Source organism: Macaca mulatta, chromosome 5 (assembly GCF_049350105.2).
Source record: "Macaca mulatta isolate MMU2019108-1 chromosome 5, T2T-MMU8v2.0, whole genome shotgun sequence".
In the NCBI taxonomy this organism is placed as follows: Eukaryota; Metazoa; Chordata; class Mammalia; order Primates; family Cercopithecidae; genus Macaca; species Macaca mulatta.
Genome location: NC_133410.1, coordinates 9,604,911 through 9,629,677, shown reverse-complemented (window position 1 = coordinate 9,629,677; position 24,767 = coordinate 9,604,911). Strand labels below are relative to the sequence as shown.

The following is a 24,767-nucleotide window of genomic DNA, read 5'->3' as shown; positions in this document are numbered from 1 at the left end:
CTGGGTTCAAGCGATTCTCCTGCCTCAGCCTCTGGAGTAGCTGGGATAACAGGCACATGCTACTATGCCTGTCTGATTTTTGTATTTTTAGTAGAGATGAGGTTTCCCCATGTTGGCCAGGCTGGTCTCGAACTCCTGACCTCAAGTGATCCACCTTCCTGGGCCTCCCAAGTGTTGGGAATACAGGTGTCAGGCACCGCACCCGGCCTCTATTCTTCATAGATCACTTATAACCATCTATACAATACACACAATTACACTTACAGATTTTTCATTTTCATTATATAAATAACACAATGTAACTACAAAACTAAGCCTGGTAGATGTGTTCATGTGCAGGAGGACTGCTCCATTTCTCAGTCTTTTACAACCAGATCTTAGTATCATTCTGAATCATTCCCTGGAGTGTACAAATTATTTCTAATCATTGTCCTGTTCTCAGCTTTTGGACCATTTGACGCTGTTGACCTGCTTTTGGAAACCCTCAGTCTCCACCTCTTGACTTCTGTCACTCTGAATCTCCTGGTCTTCCGTCATCTTTCAGACATCTCCAGACCTTTTGTGTCCTCTCTTCTTTGCCCTGTACTTGCCCTCACCTCAACATAGGCTACAATTCCTCCTCCCATAAAGGGCCTCTCCATTCAGTTTGATATCCATGACTTAGAAGCCCCATGTCTCTTTCAGGAACCCTAATCCTGCATAGACATCTTTGCACACAGAAGTCCAATTTATCAGGTAAAAGCTTTCTCTGCTCAAAGCCTCCCACTATCTCTAGAATAATACCCAAGCATCAGGCAGAAGAGGAAATATGTGAACACTGAGAGATGAATACATTAAGAATCGAGCTGGAGAAGGGCTTTTCCATGCAGAAGGAGTAGCACATGTGGCATGGTTCAGCTGTGACCCTACACAGATCTCATCTTGAATTGTAATCCCCATAATCCCACGTGTCTAGGGAGAGACCTGGTGGGGGTGACTGGATCATGGGGGCAGTTTCCCCCATGCGGTTTTAGTGAGTGAGTTCTCGTAAGATATGATAGTTCTATAAGGGGCTCCTCTTCCTTCACTCCTCAGTCTGCTCTCTCCTGCTGCCATGTGAGAAGGTCCAAGCTTGCTTCCCCTTCGCCTTCCGTGTGATTGTAAGTTTCCTGAGGCTTCCCCAGCCATGTGGAACTGTGAGTCAATTAAACCTCTTTCCTTTATAAATTACCCAATCTCAGGTTATTTCTTTATAGAAGTGTGAAAACAGACTAATACATCATGCAAAATCTGGGAGCCCCAAAGCAGATGGTACCTTTGGGAAATGGTGGCTTAGCTGGAGCCAGGAGCCAGAGGCAGAAAGCTGCAGGAGCAGTGAGAGATCAAACTGCAAGATAGGTTGGTCATGCTAAGTTCATGGGCACTATGCCCAGGTCAGTAGGAAATGATGAAAGTTTTTTTCTTTTTTGTTTTTGTTTTTGTTTTGGAACCGGAGTCCTGCTCTGTTGCCCAGGCTGAAGTGCAGTGTCATGATCTCGGCTCATTGCAGTCTCTGCCTCCCAGGTTCAAGTGATTCTCCTGCCTCAGCCTCGTGAGTAGCTGGGATTACAGGCACGCACCACCACCACGCCTGGCTAATTGTTGTATTTGTAGTAGAGATGGGGTTTTTCCGTGTTGGCCAGGCTGGTTTCAAACTCCTGACCTCAGGTGATCCGCCTGCCTTGGCCTCCCAAAGTGCTGCGATTACAGGGGTGAGCCACCACACCTGGCCTTGATGAAAGACTTTCAAGAAGAGAGTGTCAAGATCCAACTGGTACACATCTCAGAAAATGACAAGAACCCGTAGACACGCAGACACTCAGTACAAACTTACTGAATTAAAGTGGTTTACCGAAAACTAAATCCATCTGGGAATCTCATGCATGCAAACATCATTGTTGCCACCATTACAAGGGCAGAATGCTGGCATGCCTGAAAAGATGGCTGTTACTCTTTTTGTTTCAGGATGGTACTTTCTTGGTCCGAGATTGTTCCACAAAATCCAAGGAAGAGCCCTATGTTTTGGTTGTGTTTCACGGGAACAAAGTCTACAACGTAAAAATCCGCTTCCTGGAGAGGAATCAGCAGTTTGCCCTGGGGACAGGACTCAGAGGAGATGAGGTGGGTATAACTTAACAGCCTCCCTGTTCCAGGCTAAGCCCAACAAATAAAGGAAGAGTTTGGGGGATGTCGTTCCGGAGGAGGAGGATGCTGCCCTGAAGGAGGGGGATGTAGTCTGACCTCCCCACCCCTTCCACAAATATCTGCACATCTTACACTTTGGCCTACCAGGCCAGTGGCCAGTTTTGACCATTTCATGCACCCCCGTTGCCTGCCTTGCCTATTAAAGAAAACTCATTCTACAAGACACATCTAAACTCTGCCTCCCAGGAAGCCTCCGGAGGAGCATATACTAATGCCAAATTCCTTTCCCTCCTCAGCACTGAAATGCCCACTGCAGACATTTCTGATGTCTGTCAGAATTCCTTATCTATAGATTTGTGTCCCCAAAATGAATGTGAAACCAACCACAGCATTTGGGCTATGTTGAGCATGCCTGTCCTCAGTACAGATCTGCTGATGGGGGCGAAAGAACGAATCAATTAAAATATTCATGAATAACAGAAATCAATCCACAAGAGAGGAGAAATTTTCACTGAATATGTATATGCCAGGCCTAGTCTATCTGCATTACTATTATTATTATTTTGAGACAGAGTCATACTGTCACCCAGGCTGGAGTACAGTGGCACGATCTCAGCTCACTGCAACCTCCTCCTCCCGGTTCAAGCGATTCTCCTGCCTCAGCTTCCCGAGTAGCCAGAATTACAGGAATGCACCACCAAACCCAGCTAATTTTTATATATTTTTTAGTAGAGATGGGGTTTCACCATGTTGGTCAGGCTGGTCTCAAACTCCTGACTTCAGATGATCTGCCTGCCTTGGCCTCCCAAAGTGCTGGGATTACAGGCATGAGCCACTGTGCCTGGCCAGCATTATCTTATTTTGATCCTCAACAACTCTTTGGAGTCATGATTTTTCCTATCTTAGATGTAGGAAAACTGAGGCTCAGAAAATTAAATAAATGGCCAAAGACGCACAGGCAGTAACAGAAGGGGGAAGGAGAGGCTGCTCCTGCAACTCTTCTGTTGATGAAGGAAGGGGTAAAGGAAGGAAGGAACGAAGTTAGTTATGAGCCACCATTTCTAAGGATGTGAACTCAGGCCGGTGACTTAACTTCCCTGGGCTTTAATTTCCTCAAATGTCAGTTATTTTAAAGCCTAGACTTCAACAATTTAGTGATTCCCATTTAGCATCTCCAGGTTGCAGTTTTATCTGTGGGTGTGCATTGTTAGGGGCTGAATCGTGCCTCCCTCACTCCAAAAAACCCACACGTTGAAGTCCTAACCCCCAGTAGCCCAGAATGTGACTGTATTTGAAGATAGGGCTTTGAAAGAGATAATTAAGGTTAAATGAGGTTATTGGGATGAGTCCTAATCCAATATAACTGATGTCCTTGTGACAAGAGGAGACACACACAGAGGGGCGACCATGTGAGGACACGGGGAAGGGACGACTATCTGCAAACCAAGGAGAGAGGTCGTGGGAGAAAGCAACTTTCCAACACCTTGATCTTGGGACTTCAGCCTCGAGAACTGCGAAGAAAGACATTTCTGTTGTTTAAGCCACCTCATCTGTAGTGCTTAGTTACGGTAACCTTGACAAACTAATACAGGATAAAACCAGAACTTTCACACAGATACCGACTGTTTTTCAACAAGTAACAAAATAGGGCACATTGTTAGGGCTGCCAACAGGCCTCAGGTAGGCACACGTGTGAAATCGACGTGCAGGCTGCATGAATATTCCAGCTTAAATCCCGTGTCTGACCCAGAGCACTTTTTTGAGGCTCGGAGAGGAGTAGTTAGCACCTGTGAGGCGACCATGGGGTCAGTTCACCACCCTTTGCTATAGCCCGGGAACACTGTGACATGAACAAGTGCATAAGTGAATCCATAGATTAATACATAAATCTACCAGTTACAGTCACATTAAGAAAGTGCTATGTTAACACCAAAGAGAGAAGTGGCCAGTTCTTCATTTTGTGGAGAGGATTGACAAGTTAATAAATGTAAAACACTTAGTGCCTGGGACCTATCAAGGCCATGATAAATTTTAGTTATATTTTCGTCACTATTACTGAGTCATTTTAATAAGTAGGATATAGTCCCCCTAAGATACCTATGGTAATGGACTTTCCAACTCAATGTCCCTTGATCTTCCTATATCTTGTCTCAGCTCATAGAATTTCTCATCTTTAGGAAAGCATTATATAATCCTTATTTCTTTATTTATTTATTTTGAGACAGGGTCTTGTTCTTGTTGCCCAGGCTGGAGTGCAGTGGCATGATCTTGGCTCACCGCAACCTCTGCCTCCCTTGTTCAAGCCATTCTCCTGCCTCAGCCTCCCGAGTAGCTGGGATTACAGGCATGTGCCACCACGCCTGGCTAATTTTGTATTTTTAGTAGAGATGGGGTTTCTCCATTTTGGTCAGGTTGGTCTGGAACTCCTGACCTCAGGTGATCCGCCCACCTTGGCCTCCCAAAGTGCTGGTATTACAGACATGAGCCACCATGCCCAGCCAGGAAAGCATTATATAATTCTTAAATGCTTGGGTTTAAGGGGGTTTTTTCCTCTGAGAATAGAGGACGTGGACATGGTGTGCCTTTGCATGTGCCAGGCCCTTGGGCCAAATGCTGTGTAATTTGCTCTCACATGGAGTTCTTGAAAAAGCTCTGGAAAGGACATCTTAATGAACCTCATTTACTGGCGAGGAAACTGAGGCCTGAGATAGTTACAGCTTTTTTTTCCAACATGCACTACTTTGGTCTGCTAATAAAGAAAAGGAAGTAGAGTGACTCTGTGATAATATCCTAATAGCTTAATCAGACTGTCAGCCGGTTCACTGACTGTCTCGGCAAATAAGGAGCAACTCCTATCGCAGGCCATAGATTAGACCCTCCGCCTCCAGATGAGCTGCTCTAATTACTGTCACCAAGGAACCCTGAGAGAACCAAATGTCTGTTTTAAGAAGCTCCTTTCTGTGTTCCTCTGGAATTTTCTCCTCCTTTGCATTCCCTATTTTTTTCCCATATGTGTTGAACGTACATTTCCACAGGTGAAAGAATGAATCAATGAAAGCATTCACTAATAATATAAATATATATACATAAATCAAGCAATAAGAAAGAAATCCAAGGCAGAATCCTGAGTTTTGGTGGGGTTTTATATGCACTAGAGCTATTCTGTGCAGTTAGCCATTAATAACTAATTTGATCTATTGAATCCTCATACCCAACCTCTGGGGTAGGTGCTGTCAATATTTCATTTTAACAAACTGTGACACTGAGGCACAGAAATGCTAAGTATCCGGCCCAAAGTCACAGCTAGTAAATGGCAATTCTGGGATGCAGTATGTTTTGCAAAACATTGACTTCCATTACCAGTTGAAGGTATGCAGATTCTTGGCGTCTTGAGCCAAAAATTGGCAAAACACACAAACAAAGCAAGGAAAGAATGAAGCAACAAAAACAGAGATTTATTGAAAATGGAAGTGCACTCCACAGGATGGGAGTGGCCCAGGCACAGGGGCTTGAGCACCCTTACAGAATTTTCTGCGGTTTAAATATCTGCTAGAGGTTTCCATTGGTTACTTGGTGTTCATCCTATGTAAACGAAGAGGATAAAGTAAAGTTACAATCATTTACTCAGTGTAGGCCCTATGTAAATAGAAAGGATATATCCTGTCACAACTGAAGTGTTTCCATTTGATTTGGTTCTAGGAAGTCCTTAGATTCCCTGCCTCCAGGCCCTATTCTCATGTCTCGCTTCCATAGACAGACTCAAATAACACCATCGCAAATACAAGCAATCACCCACCCGTTTGAAAACACTGCAGGTTGAATCACAGTTAAAGAATAGTTAACACTTACTTGGAGCTTCCTGTGTGCCAGGGAGTGGGTAAAAAATGACAATTCACAGGTGGTTTCTTCCTGCCTTCCCTCTGAGGGAGATGTGTAAGAGAAAGAGGGTCTGGATTTTACTCAGTTCCCTCATGCTTTTCACAGCCTGAGCCTTTTGTCTTGCTGAGGAAGAATCACACCTCTTTAAAACAAGATTAGCAAGGCTCTGCTAAATGCAAGCCAACAACTAGCTACTTTAGCCAGGGTCCAATTAAAGAAAGCATCTTCACCCAACTCAGCAGGAAAAACATGAGAAACAGCATCTTCAAAGATTACTTTAATTTCATGTCGTTTTGTAGCTATCTTGCCGCTTTTGAATTTAACCACACAGATGATGCAGCAATGCCTAACTCTTGGGAGTTATTTTGAGTGTGACATGAGTTGATGTAAATAGTGGCAGACACATAGAGGCAGGTGCTTAATAAGTACCACTTCCCCAGAAACTTCGCGGTTTAAAACAACTGAAATGTATTGTTTCACAGTGCTGGAGGACAGAAGTCCAACATCATGGTATCAGCAGAGCCACACTCCTTCCGGAGACTCCAGGGGAGAGTCACCCCTGACCTCTTCCAGCTTTCCGCAGCTGCCAGCAATCCTTGTCTTCCTTGATTTATGGCCATGTCACTCCAGTCTCAGCCTCTATGGTCACATGACCTTCTCCTCGCTACGGTCACGTGACCCTCTCCTCCTCCTATGGTCACGTGACCTTCTCTTCTCTGATCAAAATCTCCCACTGCTCCTATCTTATGAAGAAACACATGATTGCTTTTAGGGCCTACTGGGATAACCTCGGATAAGCACCCCCTCTCAGGATCCTTAACTTTATCCTGTATTATACCATATAAAATAGTATTAACTCTTTTATAATGTAAGGTCATATTCTAGATTCTGGGATTAGGACACGGACATATTGGGGGGAATCATTCAGCACTCGCTGCTCATTTACTTATTTATTGTCCGAGCATTAATTGTAGGCCTACAGTATGTTAGACTCAGTGTTGCATTCTGGGAACACAGAAAGAGTCATGTCAAGTCCCTGCCATCCAGAGAATACCCTGTTCATCTGTGCCGATCTCCGTAGGCACCTAAGCAAGAATGAGATTGTAGAACACCGGCCCTAGCCAGCCAAGGAGATGCCTGCCTTAACCTGCAGAGCTTAACTGCTGCCAAACATCGGCCCTGCATCTCAGTTTTATAAGTCATGTTTGTCAACACTTCTGTGAAATCTCAGAGAAGGGAGATTTCAATTTCAATTTCCAGATCTTTCCTTTTTGTTCTACAAATGTTTATATGTTTCTAAAAATCACCGTACATGTTTACATGATAAACTAAACTTTAAAGACTAGAGAACAGAGACAATCAACCCATGGGTTTTTTTTCACACCTTCCCTGTCTGCTTCCTTCTCCTCCTGCTTGATTGGCATTTATCTCTTTCTCTTTTCTCCCCCTTTCCTTCTTTCACTCTCATATGTGTACCCAAACACATTTCTTTACTTTTCTGGAAGGAAACATTGCCCACAGTTCATATATACAATAAACACAAAAGGTTTAAACAAATGGGCCAGGCGTGGTGGCTCATGCGTATAATCCCAGCACTTTGGGATGCCAAAGTGGGTGGATCACGAGGCCAGGAGTTCAAGAACAGCCTGGCCAACATGGTGAAACCCCGTCTCTACTAAAAATACAAAAAGTAGCTGGGCATGGTGGCACGTGCCTGTAGTCCCAGCTACTTGGGAGGTTGAAGCAGGAGAATCGCTTGAATCTGGAAGGTGGAGGTTGCAGTGAGCCAAGATCATGCCACTACACTCCAGCCTGGTGACAGAGTGAGATTCCATCTCAAAAAAAAAAAAAAGAAAAGGTTTAAACAGATGTTAAGATCTGATATTAGCAAACATTGCTTGTCCCCCTGGAAAAGATTATTCAATATGCAAGAGCTTAAGTATAATCTTTTTTAAAAGTCTCTTCAGGACAATATTTCAGTTTTGACCCCATCATTAGAAACCAATAATAAGAAAAGACCAGTTCAGGCAAGGTGGCTCATGCCTGTAATCCCAGCACTTTAGGAGGCCGAGGTGGGTGGATCACTTGAGGTCAAGAGTTCAAGACCAACCCGGTCAATATGTTGAAACCCCAGCTCTACTAAAACTACAAAAAGTTAGCTGGGCACCAATGCACATGCCTATAATCCCAGCTACTTGGGAGGCTGAGGAAGGAGAATTGCTTGAACCTAGGAGGCAGAGTTTGCAGTGAGCAGAGATTGTGCCGCTGCAATCCAGCCTGGGCAGCAGAGTGAGACTCCATCTCAAAAAAATAAAATAAAACAGGAAAGACCATGTGACTAATTGCCCCTGTCTTGCTTCCTACCACCTGTTAAAATTAATGAAATGTCATCCATGTAGCAGAATTTTAAAACAATTAATAGCAAATGTATTATTTGGGGACAATCTTTTTTTTTTTTTTTTTTTCTTTTGAGACTGAGTCTCACTCTGTCACCCAGGCTGGAGTGCAGTGGCGCAATCACAGTTCACTGCAACCTCTACCTTCCGGGTTCAAGCGATTCTTCTGCTTCAGCCTCCCGAGTAGCTGGGACTACAGGCATGCGCCACCACGCTCGGCTAATTTTGTTTTTTGTATTTTTAGTAGAGATAGGGTTTCATCATATTGGTCAGGCTACTCTCGAACTCCTGACCTCGTGATCCACCCGCCTGGGCCTCCCAAAGTGCTGGGATTACAGACGTGAGCCCCCGAGCCCAGCCTGGGACAATCTTAAAGAAAACAGGAATGAGAATAGGAGAGATAAATCATCTTCCCTCTGAAGACTAACACTAGGAAAGATTTCCTTTTATCAATGTGGATTTAACCAATTTTGTGAAAGAGTTCTACCTGGAAAGTTTTTGCTGTTGTTGTTATTCACTTTTTGTTTTATCAAGCATGAAGAAAGAAAAAGAAAACTTTGTGCTTGGTTTAAAATTGGAAATGAAATACAGAAAATTCTTCTTTTCCTAAAGGCTTACAGTAGTGGTCTGTAAACTTCTTGGTGATTTCATTGCTCTCCCATGATGTTCTTGGCAAATCTAGAAGGGAGGAGTTAATCGTAAGGCCTGGCATGTACTGAGCACTCACTGTGTGTCACGCTTTCTTCTAAATGCTGTATTGCTTATGCATCAATTCCATTCTCACAATGAACCTCAAAGTTAGGTCCTATCATTACCATCACTGTTGGTAGAATAACTGAGGCACAGAGAATGCAAGAAACTTGCTGACAGTGACACTGCTAGTGGTTGGGAGAGCCAGGCTTTGAACTCAGGCATTTAGGCTCCACAGGCCCTCTACTTACAATTACCCTGCTGTAGTAGGAATTAATCTCCCCATTGGACAACGGGGAAAGTACCTTACCTTAGCATCAGGTGGAAACTCATATTTATTGTATACATAACATGGGTGGTGGTATAGTCTGAATGTTTGTATTCCTCCAAAATGTATGTGTTGAAATCCTAAGCCCTAAGGTGATGGTGTTAGGAGGTGGGGACTTTGGAAAGTGATTCAGTCTCGAAGGTGGAGCCCTCACAAATGGGATTCATTCCCTTGTAAAAGAGTGCATTGCTCTTTGGACCATGTGAGGATACAGCATTAAGGCAAGAAAATGGGCCTCTCCAGATACTGAATCTGCCAGTGCCTCAATCTTGGACTCCCCAGACTCCAGAACTGTGAGACATAAATTTCTGCTGTTTCTAAGCTGCCAGGTTTATAATACTTTTTGTTGTTGTTTGTTTTTTGAGATGAAGTCCATCTCCCAGCCTGGAGTGCAGTGACGCGATCACAGCTCACTGCAACCTCTGCCTCCCGGGTTCAAGCGATTCTCCTGCCTCAGCCTCCCAAGTAGCTGGGATTACAGGCACACACCAGCATGCCTGGCTAATTTTTTATATTTTTGGTAGAGATGGGGTTTCACTATGTTGGCCAGGCTGACCTTGAACTCTTGAACTTAAGTGATCTGCCCACCTTGGCCTCCCAAAATGCTGGGATTACGGGCGTGAGCCACCAGGCCTGGCCTATTATTTTAACAGGCCAAACACACCAAGTCAGACTGACACATAGGTTATCTCACTGGAAACTGCTGCAGATCCAGTAAAGGTTTCAGAGGGACAAGGGACTTACAGATTGAACCAGGACTCTTTGGGTGTGAAAAGACAAACCCCAATTCAAATGAGCTCAGGCGGGAGAGAAGGAAATTTGTTATAATGTAACCAGAAAGGACAGAAATGGACTAGATCCAAGGACTAGTTAACATCAAGACATTCCCACTCTACATTTCTTTCCCCACATTTTTGTCCCCACTGTCGTATCTGTTTGCTCTTCACACCTCCCGGCATAATGGTAGGAAGGAGGAGATGACCCTGGAAGTCACATGTTTTTAGCGTTTTAGTTGCTTTCTGTTCAGTGCGCCACTAAGAAAAAATAATGTTCCCTCCCAACAGCCCCGAGGGAAGCCTCTGAGTGACCTGGTGAGGTTCTTATTAAGCCTCAATTGACAATTTTCACAGCACACATTTCTAAATGAAATTATTTGTTTGCATAGGAAATTATTTTCTGCCAGCTCCCAACAGAATGTCATCCCTGTGAGGCCCTAACTGGTCAATCTCATTCCCCGTTGGCTATTCCTGAGGCCTTCCAACATTTCTGCGCCTAGGATGCCCTGGGCAGAGGAAGGAGTAGGCAAGACCAAATCAGATGCAGAGTAGCCTCCACGGAGGTGGCTCCCTTTCTTCAGGCTGTGTCATCTCTACCTTGGTGTGTTGGAGCATCAGAGGTCACAAGCTATAGGCAAAGTTGAAAAATAAAAAGAAATATCCAGAAGAGTGAGCCTTCATTCCTGGTCTCACCCTCCCTAGCCGTGGGAGACTCTGAGTAAGGCAGTCCACTTCTCTGAGCTGAAATTCCCTTAGCTCTTTAGGGAAGATCATCCCCCCTGCCCTGTTCACCTCACAGGCTTGCTAGGGAAGATCCAAGTTGTCTTGAAACATGGGAGGCAGGTTGAGCAAGCTCTTCCTAATTATCTCCCAATATTCTCCTTCGGGAACTCATCCAAACTCACCTAATCAGAATGACTGTATATGCAGAATGGACGTTGAAGACTCAGAGAGGGAGAGGGTGATAAGGGGGTTAAGGAATGAAAAATCACCTAGTGGGTAATACAATGTATATTATCTGGGTGACGGGTACACTAAAGCCCAGACCTCACCACTATACAATTCATCCACGTAACCAAAAGCCACTTGTACCTCTAAAGCTATTGAAATTTAAAAAATTACCGTATGTGCTCAAGTTTTCTCAGTACCCTGTCCTTATGCATGGCCCTGTACATTCTCTGCTTTTAATGTCTTTAAACCCTCCTGTCTACTTATCTGGCATGACCCATAACATAGCCCATTTCAAGTCTGCATCCTTGACAAAGCACTTCCCCATTTCCCTAAACCTGAAATAATCCTCCTTTCCGTTAAATTGTCATAACACTTTATCTGTGTATCTAGAAACACTGAAATCTGCAGCCACCTCATTATTTCACAAGAAGCTCAAGGAGGGCAGCTGAACCGGCTAAGCAGCCCTGTGGTTGTCCCTGTTCTTTCTATGTATACTAGAATTCCTTAGACTTCGTTACTGGAGAGCAAGCTCACTGCAGGCATTGCCCTCCAATTTACTACATTCGAGCCTGAATCTTCTATATTTTTGCTGGTCAGAGCTAAGGTTGAGGTTTGGGAGGCAACAGAGATTACAAGGATTGATTGCTGTGTAACTAACCCACCTAAGTCACTTAAGATAGAAAGGCTGTGATAACAATAGAATGGAACTTGACCCGTGTGATCTGATTCCAGAGAGGGAAAACTCCCTGTGTAGGAAATTTAAAGAGCTGCCATAGGGCTCACTTTTGGTCATCTCAAGAACTTTTTTTCTCCCTTATCATTCTTATCACTCATCCTTCAAGCTTGCCATATTCTTTTTAAAAACTACTTCTAGTTGGGTGTGGTGGCTCATGCCTGTAATCCCAGCACTTTGGGAGGCCTAGGCAGGTGGGTCACCTGAGGTCAGGAGTTTGAGACCAGTCTGGCCAACATGGCAAAACCCTGTCTCTACTAAAAATATAAAAATAAGCTGGGCGTGGTGGCCCATGCCTGCAATCCCAGCTACTTGGGAGGCTGAGGCAGGAAAATCGCTTGAACCCGGGAGGCAGAGGTTGCAGTGAGCCAAGATCACATTACTGCACTCCAGTCTGGGTGACAGAGCAAAAAAATGTCTCAGAAAAAAACAAACAAGAAAAAAAACTACTTCCTGAAACACCGTTACCATACAAAAATTGTTAAATTGGTTCACCTCTTCCCTGTGCAAAATCAAGCACCTTAGCTATATTTTAACCTACAGACACAAAAGATATTTTAAAAATCATTAACTTTCTTTTCTGTGTTTCAGAAGTTTGATTCAGTAGAAGACATCATCGAACACTACAAGAATTTTCCCATTATACTAATTGATGGGAAAGATAAAAGTGGGGTCCATAGGAAACAGTGTTACCTCACTCAGCCATTCCCTCTCATCAGACACCTCTCACCTCTGTAGCCTGGTCTTTGTGTTATCTTTGGTTTACTGGATTCAGCGCTTCCATCGTTTTCATTGATTTCAAAAGATTATTGCCTGTGCCTTCAAGGGATGACTTTTTTGACTTTGTAGAAAAGAAAAACACTCTATAACAAAGTGGAAAATCAATCATGGTTTTGAAAGTTCAAACCACAGAGAAAATATTTATAACATGCAAAAAATAAAAACATTCTAGTAACTGGCCACTGGACAATAAATAAAAATAAATAAAAACTAGGGTTTTAAAAGTATCTTCTAAATAACAACAGAAAATGCTATCAACATAGCTATTATGTTCATGATATAGGCGAGCAGCAAAGGGCACCAGAAGCTATTGCTTAAATGTTTGCAGCCAGCGCAGGACAAGTCAATGGGAAATTCCCAAATTTGTGCTCTTTACAGGGCACTGTGCTGCCTTTATGTCAGTCGTTGGGCCTTATACATCTACAATGTGTGGATGATTTCTTACACTAAAGATGTTGATGAATATTAGCTCTTTTTTATTGTAATCCTAGAAATTCAAGTATAGGGAAGAAATGTGGTATGGAAAACCAGCAATTGTGAATGTCACCTTGAAGACAGAAATTGAAAATATTCTGACCAGGGTGTGAAACAGCCAAGGGACCAGCCTCCAGCATCCTCTGCTTTGAGTAGCTTTAAGTCAAATGGAATTAACACATTCATAGTAAAGAGCTCAGATTATATCCTACACTAGCCTTCAGGCGAGCATATGTCTGAGGGAAACTAAAAACTGTATTAACAATTCCAATTATGGACTTCCATTCAAAGACACAGAAAAACTGTCCTCAAATTAGTGCTAATTCTTGCAGTAACATTGCACATGCCATGATATTATTCCCTGTAAAGGCTAAGAGGATTTAATTTTGTTATTGTTTTACAATAAAGATGAGGAAGCAGAGGCTCAAAGAAGCTGTCGATCTTAATATGAGAAGAGAGCCCAGATTGTAATCTGCTTTGCCTGGCTCCATGCAAGCTCATCTGCCCAGGTACATTCTCTGCGCTGTGGCATTTTACAATCAAGTTGAAAAGCTAATTTAAAAAAAAAGAGAGAGAGAGAGATAGAAAGATAGAAACAATTACAAAATACAGATTTACCACCTTAAAATAAACAAACTCTTCTAGTGGGAATAAGCTTTTTTAAAAAAGATACTGTTGAAAATAACAGTGTATCATGATGCCAAATGGTACCAAAGCTTACATAGGAAATTCATAGAGTATGTAATGGTAGCATTGATGCAGAAAGAAAACCAAAAATAATTAAAAGGCAATAGAAGCAAATGAAAACAATAAAAACAATGCACAGGATTCTCTCTTTTGTAAGACAGCAGACAATGAGCTCTCTGGGAAAAGTTCTTAGCATCTACCCATCATCCAAATACCCGCTCAGATGTTCTCCTTTCACAAGGTCAATGTGAAGTGATGCCTATAAGTTACATCAGGAGCATTTAATGAAGAAGCTCTTTGTAAAACTGGAACTTTTGAGACCCAACTGAGCCTATCGTAGAGTATGCCTGCAGAGGATTACACAGAACCAAGAGACAAGAGTGTTTATATTGGAGCTTGGATACGAAAGAACTCACTGGTCCGGTCAGAGGTAAAAGCTGTATGGTTTCTGGTCATTCTCTACTGGAATTCAACAAGCCAGGGACAGTGTGGAAACAAAGACTTTACAGAAGGGCTCCAGGCTCATATCAGGAAAGAATCTGACCCTCACCCTAAAAAGCTACTGGAGATTACTCATACCTCCAACTCACTGATTCATTGAGGACATGCTATTCAATGCTGTGTTCTCAAGAATGTCTATGAGTCCTCTCAACCATTGTTGTTGATAAAATAGGTGAATGTCAGGTGGGGGTTAGCATTTGATAAGGTGTACGTTTGAAATAATGTTTTATCACCTCTTCTTCATAAATACATGATATAATTCCAAGAAGAAACAAGAAGTAGAAATTCAGCATCCTTAAGATGACAGAAAGAATGAGGGGGAAAAGGAAGAAAAAAAATTAAGCATTTTGCAATAAAAAGCTCACAATATTTTTATGTATTTGAACATTTCCGTAAAAAATATAAAATGGAAAATATTGACATGGGCTGCTTCGGGTGATTGGGGTTTGAGGGACTGTGTTAGTCAGGTTTTCTAGAACTCAAGACACCAAGACAAAGTTAGAAGTGCAAACACTGATTGGAGGTTAATGTTTGAGAAAGGTAAAAGGGAGAAGAAACAGAAGTATGGGTATGGGGTGGGCTTTCAGGCTCCCACCTGTGAGAGGGAAAACGGGAGGTGTGGGGAGTGAGGAGAAAAACCATGAGATGCAGACCCAGCTCTGGGAGAGTCTTGGCAGGCTCATGGTGAGGCCCATAGCAAAGTTTGCCCAGAGAGGAGAGAGTGTCATGCTGGGCAGAAATGTCTGGGTCTTAGTGCCCCACCATGTTAAGTCATCGTCTGGGGCTATCCTGGGGAAAAAAAAAAAAAGACTTGCAAACGCTGCGGACAATCCAGAAGGCACAGCTGGAGGCTGTCCACTAACTTGCTGGCCAGAAAGTTCTTTCAACAGAGACTGAAGTGACCCACCTCTGGCCTGCCACAGCAACATTCTCAATTCACTGTTTTCAGTGTTGATCGTAGTAAGGACAATCACATTTACATTTTGCTTATAATGGATGATTAAATAATAAGGGTATATAAATTTGATTGTATTTGTTTCTTACAGCACTTCTGTAAAGAAGAGAGGGCAGCTTTCTCTAATGCATTTTATAATTGAGGAAATTGTACCTCATTGGCTAAAATCTCACAGTGACACAGTTGTGACTAGAACCAAGGTCTCCATATGCAATTATCCTATTCTTGGTCTACCTGCTTTATTAGATCTGTAACTGAATATTCAATGATTTGGATTCGGCATGCTCAAATTCCAGTGTTTTAATCCCTTTTCAACCATTACCTCATGTTTAGTTTAAAAGTATCACTTGATATCTGGTTTCAATAGAGTAATAGAATTTTAGCTTTATCCAATTACAGCACTTATGCTTTCTAGATTTTTTTTTTTTTGGACTAAATAATTCTCATTCCGGATAAATGTGCATAGCCCTCATCATTAGTCATGTACTGTGTTAGCACGTTTGTGTACTGCATGTGTATTCATTACTAAGCACTATTGTAGATGCTGAAAATAGAGCAGTGAATGAGTCAGAGAGATAGATGACAAATAAATATACAAACAAATAAGATAATCTAAGTCAGTTTCCCATTACTCAATTGGATTTCTATTTTAACACTTATCTCTGAGTGCTTGTGGGGTGATGCCAACATTAAATGTTTTGATGAAGCTCCTTTGAGATGGCTTTGAAAAGTCCCGAGTCAGAAAATTTAAAATTTTCCCAAACTTATTTATGTGGGGTGTGCATGTGTGTATGTGTGTGTGTGTTTAAGTAACTGCATCATGGCTGAAATCAGTTAAATCTCCTGTTCTAATTACTACGGAGGAATCAAATGAACCCCATTGTCAAATGTAGCCAATTATGTATGTGTGTACACAAATATAAATTTTTACGAGATAGCCTGTATTGTAATATTAGCATTATATTTGTATATCTTTTTATTCTGAGCAATATTTGTTCTAGCTAAGCACATTTACATTCATAATTTACAGCCTTACTAATTTAAATAAAAGCAAATATGTAATTGATTTCTGTCTCTGAGTACTGAAGAAAGAAATTCAAAACATAGTTTAATTTTGTTTCATACCCTATTACCCCTAAAGCCCTTTTGAAATTATATTTAGGGCAAATTTAGGATAAAATTACTAGAACAATTATTGACATATGAGCATTATGCTGGACTTTGGAGATAAAGACAAAAAAGACACAATCCCTGTGATTGTGAGCTCAGAGCCTGGCCGGCAAGAGACACCTGTAATAGCCATCTTAATATGTGTAAGTTAATATTTCATTGTGGTTTTGATTTGCTTTTTCCCAATGATTAGTGAAATTGAGCAACTTTTCATATGCCTGTTGGCCATTATCAAAAAACAAAACATAACAAGCGTTGGCAAGAATGTGGACCAATGGAAACCCTGTACATTGTTGGTGGGAGTGCCAAATGGTGCAGCCACTATGGAAAACAGTACAGAGTTTCCTTAAAAACTTAAAAATTGAACTATTATATTCAGCAATCCACTTCTGGGTATGTATCCAAAAGAAATGAAATCAGGATCTTTAAAAGATATCTGCACACCCATATTCATTGCAGCATTATTCACAATTATTCCAAGATATGGAAACAGCCTAAATGTCCATCAAAAGTGAATAAATGGGCTGGGGATGGTGGTTCACACCTGTAATCCTAGCACTTTGGGAGGCCGAGGCGGGCAGATCACTTGAGGTCAGGAGTTCAAAACCAGCCTGGCCAACATGGTAAAACCCGGTCTCTACTAAAAATACAAAAAAAAAAAAAAATTAGCTGGGCATGGTGGTGGGTGCCTGTAATCCCAGCTACTCGGGAGGCTGAGGCAGGAGAATCACTTGAACCCAGGAGGCAAAGGTTGCAGTGAAGTGAGATCGCGCCACTGCATTCCAGCCTGGGCGACAGAGCAAGACTCTGTCTCAAAAAAACAAAACAAAACAAAAAACAAGAATGAATCAATGAATGAAGAAAATGTGTTATATACATACAATGGAGTATTATTCAGCCTCAGTAAAGAAGGAAATCTTGGCATATGTGACAAGGTGGATGAATCTGGAGGACATCATGTTAAGTGACATAGCCAGGCACAGAATGACAAATACTGCATGACTCCACTTATATGAGGCATCTGAAATAAACTCACAGAGACAGAGGGTAGAATAGTTGTTGCCAGGAGCTGTGGGAAGAGGGAAATGGAGAGTTGTTGTTCAATGGGTATAAAGTTTCAGTTACACTAGATGGAAAAAGGACTAGAGATCTGCTGTATAGCATTGTACCTATGGTCAACGAAAATGTATTACCTACTTAAAAATTTTTTAAGAATGCAGATTTCATGTTAAGCATGTTAAGTGTTCTCACCACAAAAAGGGAGATGGGGAGATGGGGTAGTAGGAAATGTTTGGAGGTGATAGATATGTTTATTGCCTTGAGAGTGATGATGGTGTTATGATTGTATGTGTATCTCCAAACTCATTAAATTATATACATTAAATATGTCCAGTTTTTCAATATATCAGTTATAGCCCAATGAAGCTGTGCTTTTTAATTTTTATTTATTTATTTATTCTTTGTGAGACAGAGTTTCACTCTGTCACCCAGGCTGGAGTGCAGTGGCGTGATCTCGGCTCACTGCAAGGTCCACATCCTGGGTTCACGCCATTCTCCTGCCTCAGCCTCCCAAGTAGCTGGGACTACAGGTGCGCACCACCATACCCAGCTAATTTTTTTGTATTTTTAGTAGAGACGGGGTTTCACCGTGTTAGCCAGGATGGTCTTGATCTCCCGACCTCGTGATCTGCCCGCCTCGGCCTCCCAAAGTGCTGGGATTACAGGCGTGAGCCACCATGCCCAGCTGCTGTGTACTTTTTTTTGTATTTTTTTATATATATATTTTAAAACGATGATAATGCATGTTAACAAGATCATGTAATGCAAAATAATAGATTTGGTAATTATTTCCCTTGTACCACCACTGCACTGGGAGGCAGAAATGGAATGTGTGGGGGAGGATGTAGTTGGGGAAAGTTTCCCAGAGAAGATGTTCAGGCAGAGACTTTAAGGGTGCGCCCAGAATGCAAGCTTTAGAATGAGTTTGTCCAACCCTCAGCCCATGGGCCACATGCAGCCCAGGATGACTTTGAGTGTGGCTCAATACAAATTTGTAAACTTTCTTAAAACATTATGGGATTTTTTTTTTGCAATTTTTTTTTTTTTTTTTTTTTTTTTTTGAGATAGAGTTTTGCTCTTTTTGCCCAGGCTGGATGCAATGGCGCCATCTCGGCTCACTGCAACCTCCATCACCCGGGTTCAAGTGATTCTCCTGCCTCAGCCTCCCACGTAGCTTGGATTACAGGCGCTTGCCACTACGCCTAGCTAATTTTTTGTATTTTTAGTAGAGACAGGGTTTCACCATGTTGGCCAGGATGGTCTTGATCTCTTGACCTCGTGATCCACCTGCCTTGGCCTCCCAAAGTGCTGGGATTACAGGCGTGAGCCACTGCGCCCAGCCATTTTTTTAAAGCTCATCAGCTATCATTAGTGTTAGTGTATTTTATGTGTGGCCTAAGACGATTCTTCCAATGTGGCCCAGGTAAGACAAAAGATTGAACACTCTGCTTCAGGAGTACAAGCACGTTGCCCATTATTGGGTACTCCTGCTTTAGGGGCAATAGTCTAGGCCATGGGGAATAAAGCAGTGACTACCTGTTTGAAGGGGTAAGTGCATACAACAGAAGCAGCATCTGTAGAGAAAGAACAGATGATTTATTAAGTTGTTCTGGTTAATTTGGCTCACCATATAGAAAAAATACAATTATGTCCCTACCTCAAATCATATAAAAATACACTTCACATGAATCAAATACTTAACAGCAAAAAGCAACCATTAAATTGAGTCTTACATCTTTGTCTAATAATTTTTAAGACTTTGAGATAGGGAAAGAGTTCTTAAGACAAAAAGATAAATCATCAAGGGAAGGATTGATAGATTCATTATACCAAAATTTAAAATGTTTACAAAAGTTAGACAAAGTCAAAAGGCAATTAAACAACCTAATATGTATGAGCAAAGGCTGTAAACAAGTAATTCATATACACACACAAAGCTGGAATGTCTTAACTTACCCACTCCTGTAAGTTAAGAAAATTAATAACAATTAAGTACAATTAAGAAAATTAATAGGCCAGGAGCAGTGGCTCACGCCTGTAATCCCAACACTTTGGGAGGCTGAGGAGGGTGGAACATGAGTTCAGGAGATCAAGACCAGCCTGGCCAAGATGGTGAAACCCTGTCTCTAATAAAAATACAAAAATTAGCCAGGAACGGCAGCATGCGCCTGTCATCCCAGCTACTCGGGAGGCTGAGGCAGGAGAATTGCTTGAACCCTGGAGGTGGAGGCTGCAGTGAGCTGAGATCATGCCACTCCAGCCTGGGCAACAGAGCGAGACTCCGTCTCGAGAAAAAAAAAAAAAAAAAAGAAAAGAAAAAGAAAAGAAAAAGAAAAAAAATGAATAAACAACTAGCAAAAATAATCAAAAACATAAGGAAAAGGACACATTACTAACAAAAAAGAGAAAACAATCGATACTACAGACATTGAAGGGATATTAAAGAACTATCAGAAATGCTTTTATTCCAGTGGAGTTGAAATAGATAACTTTACAGATGAAAATCAATACAAGAAGAAATAGAAAATCTGAATGGCCCTTCATTGTTAAAAGAAATGAGAAGCTTTCCCAAGAAAAAGTCTCTAGACCCAAATGAATCCTATCAAACATTTTTAAAAACTAATATCGAGTCAGGTGAGAAGCAAGCCGAGCTGGTGTAGACACTTCTTCTCTCAGAGGGGCCTCAAGAGAGAACAGTTAGCTATGGCTCCCTGATTAGAAAGGATCACCCAGTCCTGTAAGTTAAGACATCTGGCTTTGCTATTGTGTGTCTATTACAGCTGGTCAGTGATGGAATTTACAGGGGATGCCCATAGCCATTGTCATGGAACTATCACTAAAGACAAATGACATGGAGCCTAATGGAGCAGAGTGGGAGATGAGGTCTGGCTTCCCTGGTCCCTAACCCCTCAGCACTAGACAATGGACCCATACAGAGGGAGATTTCAACCTGAATGCAGAAAGAGAGGCCTGAAGCGTGAGTAACCCCCATGAGAATGGCAAAGGGCTTCCTGGCTACCTATTTGTGAGGGTTAATACTGAGTGTCAACTTGATTGGATTGAAGAATACAAAGTATTGATCCTGGCTGTGCCTGTGAGGGTGTGGCCAAAGGAGATTAATATTTGAGTCAGTGGGCTGGGGATGGATTGAAGAATACAAAGTATTGATCCTGGCTGTGCCTGTGAGGGTGTGGCCAAAGGAGATTAATATTTGAGTCAGTGGGCTGGGGAAGGCAGACCCACCCTTAATTTGGGTGGGCACAATCTAATCGGCTGCCGGCGTGGCTAGAATATAAACAGGCAGAAAATTATGAAGAGAGAGACTGACCTAGCCTCCCAGCTTACATCTTTCTCCCATGCTGGATGCTTCCTGCCCTCAAACATTGGACTCCAAGTTCTTCAGTTTTGGAATTCGGACTGGCTCCCCTTGCTCCTCAGCCTGCAGATGGCCTATTGTAGGACCTTGTGATCATGTGAGTTAATAAACTCCCCTTTATATATATATATTCCATTAGCTCTATCCCTCTAGAGAACTGGAACTAATACAGATTTTGGTACCAGCAGTCCATTAGATGAAAGTAAAATGGGCAAACGAACCCTAGAACATTCCTCAGTGCTTATTGGGAGGCCTGGCAAGGGATGATCACCCAGAAGACTCCCCAGCATTTCCAGACTTCATGCGGATCTGATAGCTACTTCTACGATAGCAGTCAGAGAAACGTTAATTAAAATAGCAACTACATAGCACTTTCACCCATCACACTGGGTGAAACTTAACATTCAGATAATGTCAAAAGCTGATGAGGATGTACAAAATAAAATTTTCATCTACTAGTTGGAAAATCAATCAGTATAGCATTTTGGAAAGCAATTTAGCATTATTTAGTAAAATACAAAATGTATGCACCCACTGTAATAAGACTTCCAATTAAAACATAGCTAAATAAGAGGTCAAACACGGTGACTTACACCTGTAATCCCAGCACTTTGGGAGGCCAAGGCAGGCAGATCACTTGAGGTTAGGAGTTCAAGACCAGCCTGACCAATATGGTGACATCCTATCTCTACTAAAAACACAATTACCTGCACCTCCTGGGTTCAAGCAATTCTCATGCCTCAGCCTCCTGAGTAGCTGGGACTACTGGCGTGAGCCATCACACCCAGCTAAGTTTAAGGGTAAATAGTGACTCCAATCTCCAAGCTTTTCCAAGTTTTCATAATGGGAATCAGCTTGTTTCTTATTAAGCTTCCTCCTATTTCTTATTTACTATTTTAGCTTCCTTTATTTTGTTAACTCAGTTATCATTTGTCCATTCGACTTCCCTCACCCAAAATTTTGTTGACATCTGTCTTCTTCTTCTTCCATGTCTTCTTTCATTTCCTTTATCCTACGTTCTTTTTTTTTTTTTTTTTTTTTTTTTAGACAGAGTTTTGATCTTGGTGCCCAGGCTGGAGTGCAATGGCACGATCTCGGCTCACCCGGGTTCAAGCGATTCTTCTGCCTCAGTGTTCTTATCTTTTCAATTCCTTTATTGATTTTGCCACTGCACTCCAGCCTGGGCAACAGAGTGAGACTCTGTCTCAACAACAACAATAAATATATAGCTAAATAAGGACATAACTTTGATCCCTGTAGAAACTCAGTTATAATCAGGAAGTTCAATAAGAACCAAGCTGATTCCCATTATGAAAACTTTGAAAGGCGTGGAAATTGAAGTCACTATTTACCCTTATAAACTGGTAAAGGGACTGGGGTGAAAAGAAGAGTTATTCATCAACAGGCATTGTAAGAATCCATTAAAATCAACACATCCCTCACCCAGGAACCAGAGGTTTACTTAGCCAGGATACCATCCTTCCCCAACCCTGGCAGCCATCAAGACAATGCATCTCCAGGAAATATTTTGAATTAGGCACATAAGATACAGTTGAAAGTGGGAAATGGGTGCTGTGTTGAAAAATACAGTTGAAGTGAAAGTCTCATTACCAAAGTTTAGAACCACAACCCCTTTTAAACATTTGATTCCAAGGAGGAACTGATAGAATTATAACCCTAAAACAAGAGAACAGAGCAGTTCTGCTACAAATGCTGATCCTTCCTAAAGGACATCAAAGAACAGACTCCTTCATAAAAGGGCAGATTCCCACTCTATCATGCTGCAGTGGAGCTCACCCATGCCCATACAAGTTTCTATTCATGTGTTTGTGCCTCATTCTTAAATGTGAACTCTGAGAAGCTTGAAGGAAAGCTTCTAATGGGAAAGACATGTTTTTTTGTTTGTTTTTTGTTTTTGAGATGGAGTCTTGCTCTGTTGCCCAGGCTGGAGTGCAGTGGCACCATCTTGGCTCACTGCAACCTCCGCCTCCTGGGTTCAAGCAATTCTCCTGCTTCAGCCTCCAAAGTAGCTGGGATTACAGCCACCTGCTACCACACCCGACTAATTTTTGTATTTTTAGTAGAGTCAGGGTTTCACCATGTTGGCCAGGCTAGTCTCGAACTACTGACCTCAGGTGATTCACCTGCCTCAGCCTCCCAAAGTGCTGGGATTACGGGTGTGAGCCACTGTGCCCGGCCAAGACATGTTTTAAAATGCTACAAACCAGAAAAAAAAAAAAGGAAAACTCAAGGGAGAGAGATAATATGTGATGCTGGAGAAAAAAAAAAAAAAAAACAAAAAAAACCTACCAGAAGAAATATAGTTAATTTCATGGAGATATAAGCCATTGAAACCACACAATATGAATGGAATGCTATTTAAATAAATACATCTTCAGAAGCAAAAACTGAGAGCACTGAAGGGGAAAACTAAGTATATTTGGAAATTTTAACACACAACTCACAGGAACTGATAAAGTAAGCAAATAAAAATGAATAAGGATATGTAGGAAATTTTAACATCACTATCAACCAACTAGACTTAATTGTCATTTACAGACTAGTTCACAGAACAACACAAAACAAATATAGATACACATTCTTTTCCTAGTCCATATAGAACATTTAAGAAGAGCCATCTCCTGGGGCCTAAAACATATTGCAAGAAATTTTAAGGAACTGAAAAAATATAAAACAAAAGACAACACAACAGATACTACAGACATTGAAGGGATATTAAAGAAATATCAGAAGCACTTTTATTCCAGTGAAGTTGACAAAGATAACTTTACAGATATGGGTCAATACAAGAGGAAATAGAAAATCTGAATGGCCCTTCATCTTTAAGAGAAATGAGAAGCTTTTTCACACAAAAAAAGCTCTGGACCAAAATGAATGCTATCAGACATTTTTGGAAAATAATATCAAGTCACGTGAGAAGCAAGCAGGGGTGGTGTGATGGCTTCTCCCAGAGAGGCCTCAAGAGAAGGGTTAGCTATGCCATCCTTGATTAAAAAGGTGACCAGCACTGCGAAAGCCCCCAAGGTCCTTGGGCTGTATGGCCAAGGTGTGTTAGTCGACAGGATCATTTACATTTCAGGACAGCTAGTCATGGACTCTTCAAGTGCACAGCTTGTGGCAGGAGAGGTAGCCAAAGAAGTTAAACAAGCTTTTACAAAGATGGGTGAAGTTCTGAAGACTGCAGGTTGTGATTTCACTGATGTGGTAAACAATTTTGCTGGCTGACATACATGACTTCAGTACCGTCAGTGTAATTTACAAACAGTACTTCAAGACTAATTCTCCAGCTAGAGCTGCTTACCAGGTTGCTACTTTGGCCAAAGGAGTCTGAATTGAAATGGAAACAGTAGCTGTCCAAGGACCTCTCACAACAGCATGACTGTAAGTGGGCTCAGTGTTGTTTCATCTGGAACGTTTAACGTCTTAATTTTTTACAACTAATGTAACATCTTAATTAACATCTTCATTTTTACAATTGATGAAAGTGTAAGGTTTGAGTAAAACACCTGAAGTTATTATGGAGATACTATATAACAGGGACAGTTCAACATAAACTAGAGATTAGATCAAGAATCCAGTTACTGATATTATTAATGTACACCTCTATTACTGAATGTAGGAAGCAGATAATCATTACATAGTTATTCAAATAAATGTAAAGACAAATAAGCATTAAAGAAAGTTATTATTCCTGATACATAATCAAAAGCATACCTACTTCAAACTAATTTAATGATGTGAAATACGTAGTTCTCATGTCAAATATATGATTCTGCTTTTACTTGAATAAAATTAAAGTATTTAATGGCAATGGTCAAAGAGAGGAAA

At 41.6% G+C, this 24,767-nt stretch overlaps 1 protein-coding gene and 1 pseudogene across 2 annotated transcripts in view; both read left to right on the top strand.

The window, feature by feature from the left end:
- Window positions 1-16,379, top strand: part of CLNK (cytokine dependent hematopoietic cell linker) — a 246,907-nt gene extending 230,528 nt beyond the window's left edge. For both annotated transcript variants that reach the window (XM_015138006.3, XM_015138007.3), the window contains exons 18-19: window positions 1,984-2,139; window positions 12,508-16,379. In XM_015138006.3, the coding sequence (XP_014993492.1) occupies window positions 1,984-2,139; window positions 12,508-12,654 (303 nt within the window). In that variant the 3' untranslated portion in view covers window positions 12,655-16,379. The remainder of the gene's footprint in view (window positions 1-1,983; window positions 2,140-12,507) is intronic.
- Window positions 16,380-23,915: 7,536 nt separating this feature from the next.
- On the top strand, window positions 23,916-24,318 carry LOC100428232 (2-iminobutanoate/2-iminopropanoate deaminase pseudogene; annotated as a pseudogene).
- The last annotated feature ends 449 nt before the right edge of the window (window positions 24,319-24,767 follow it).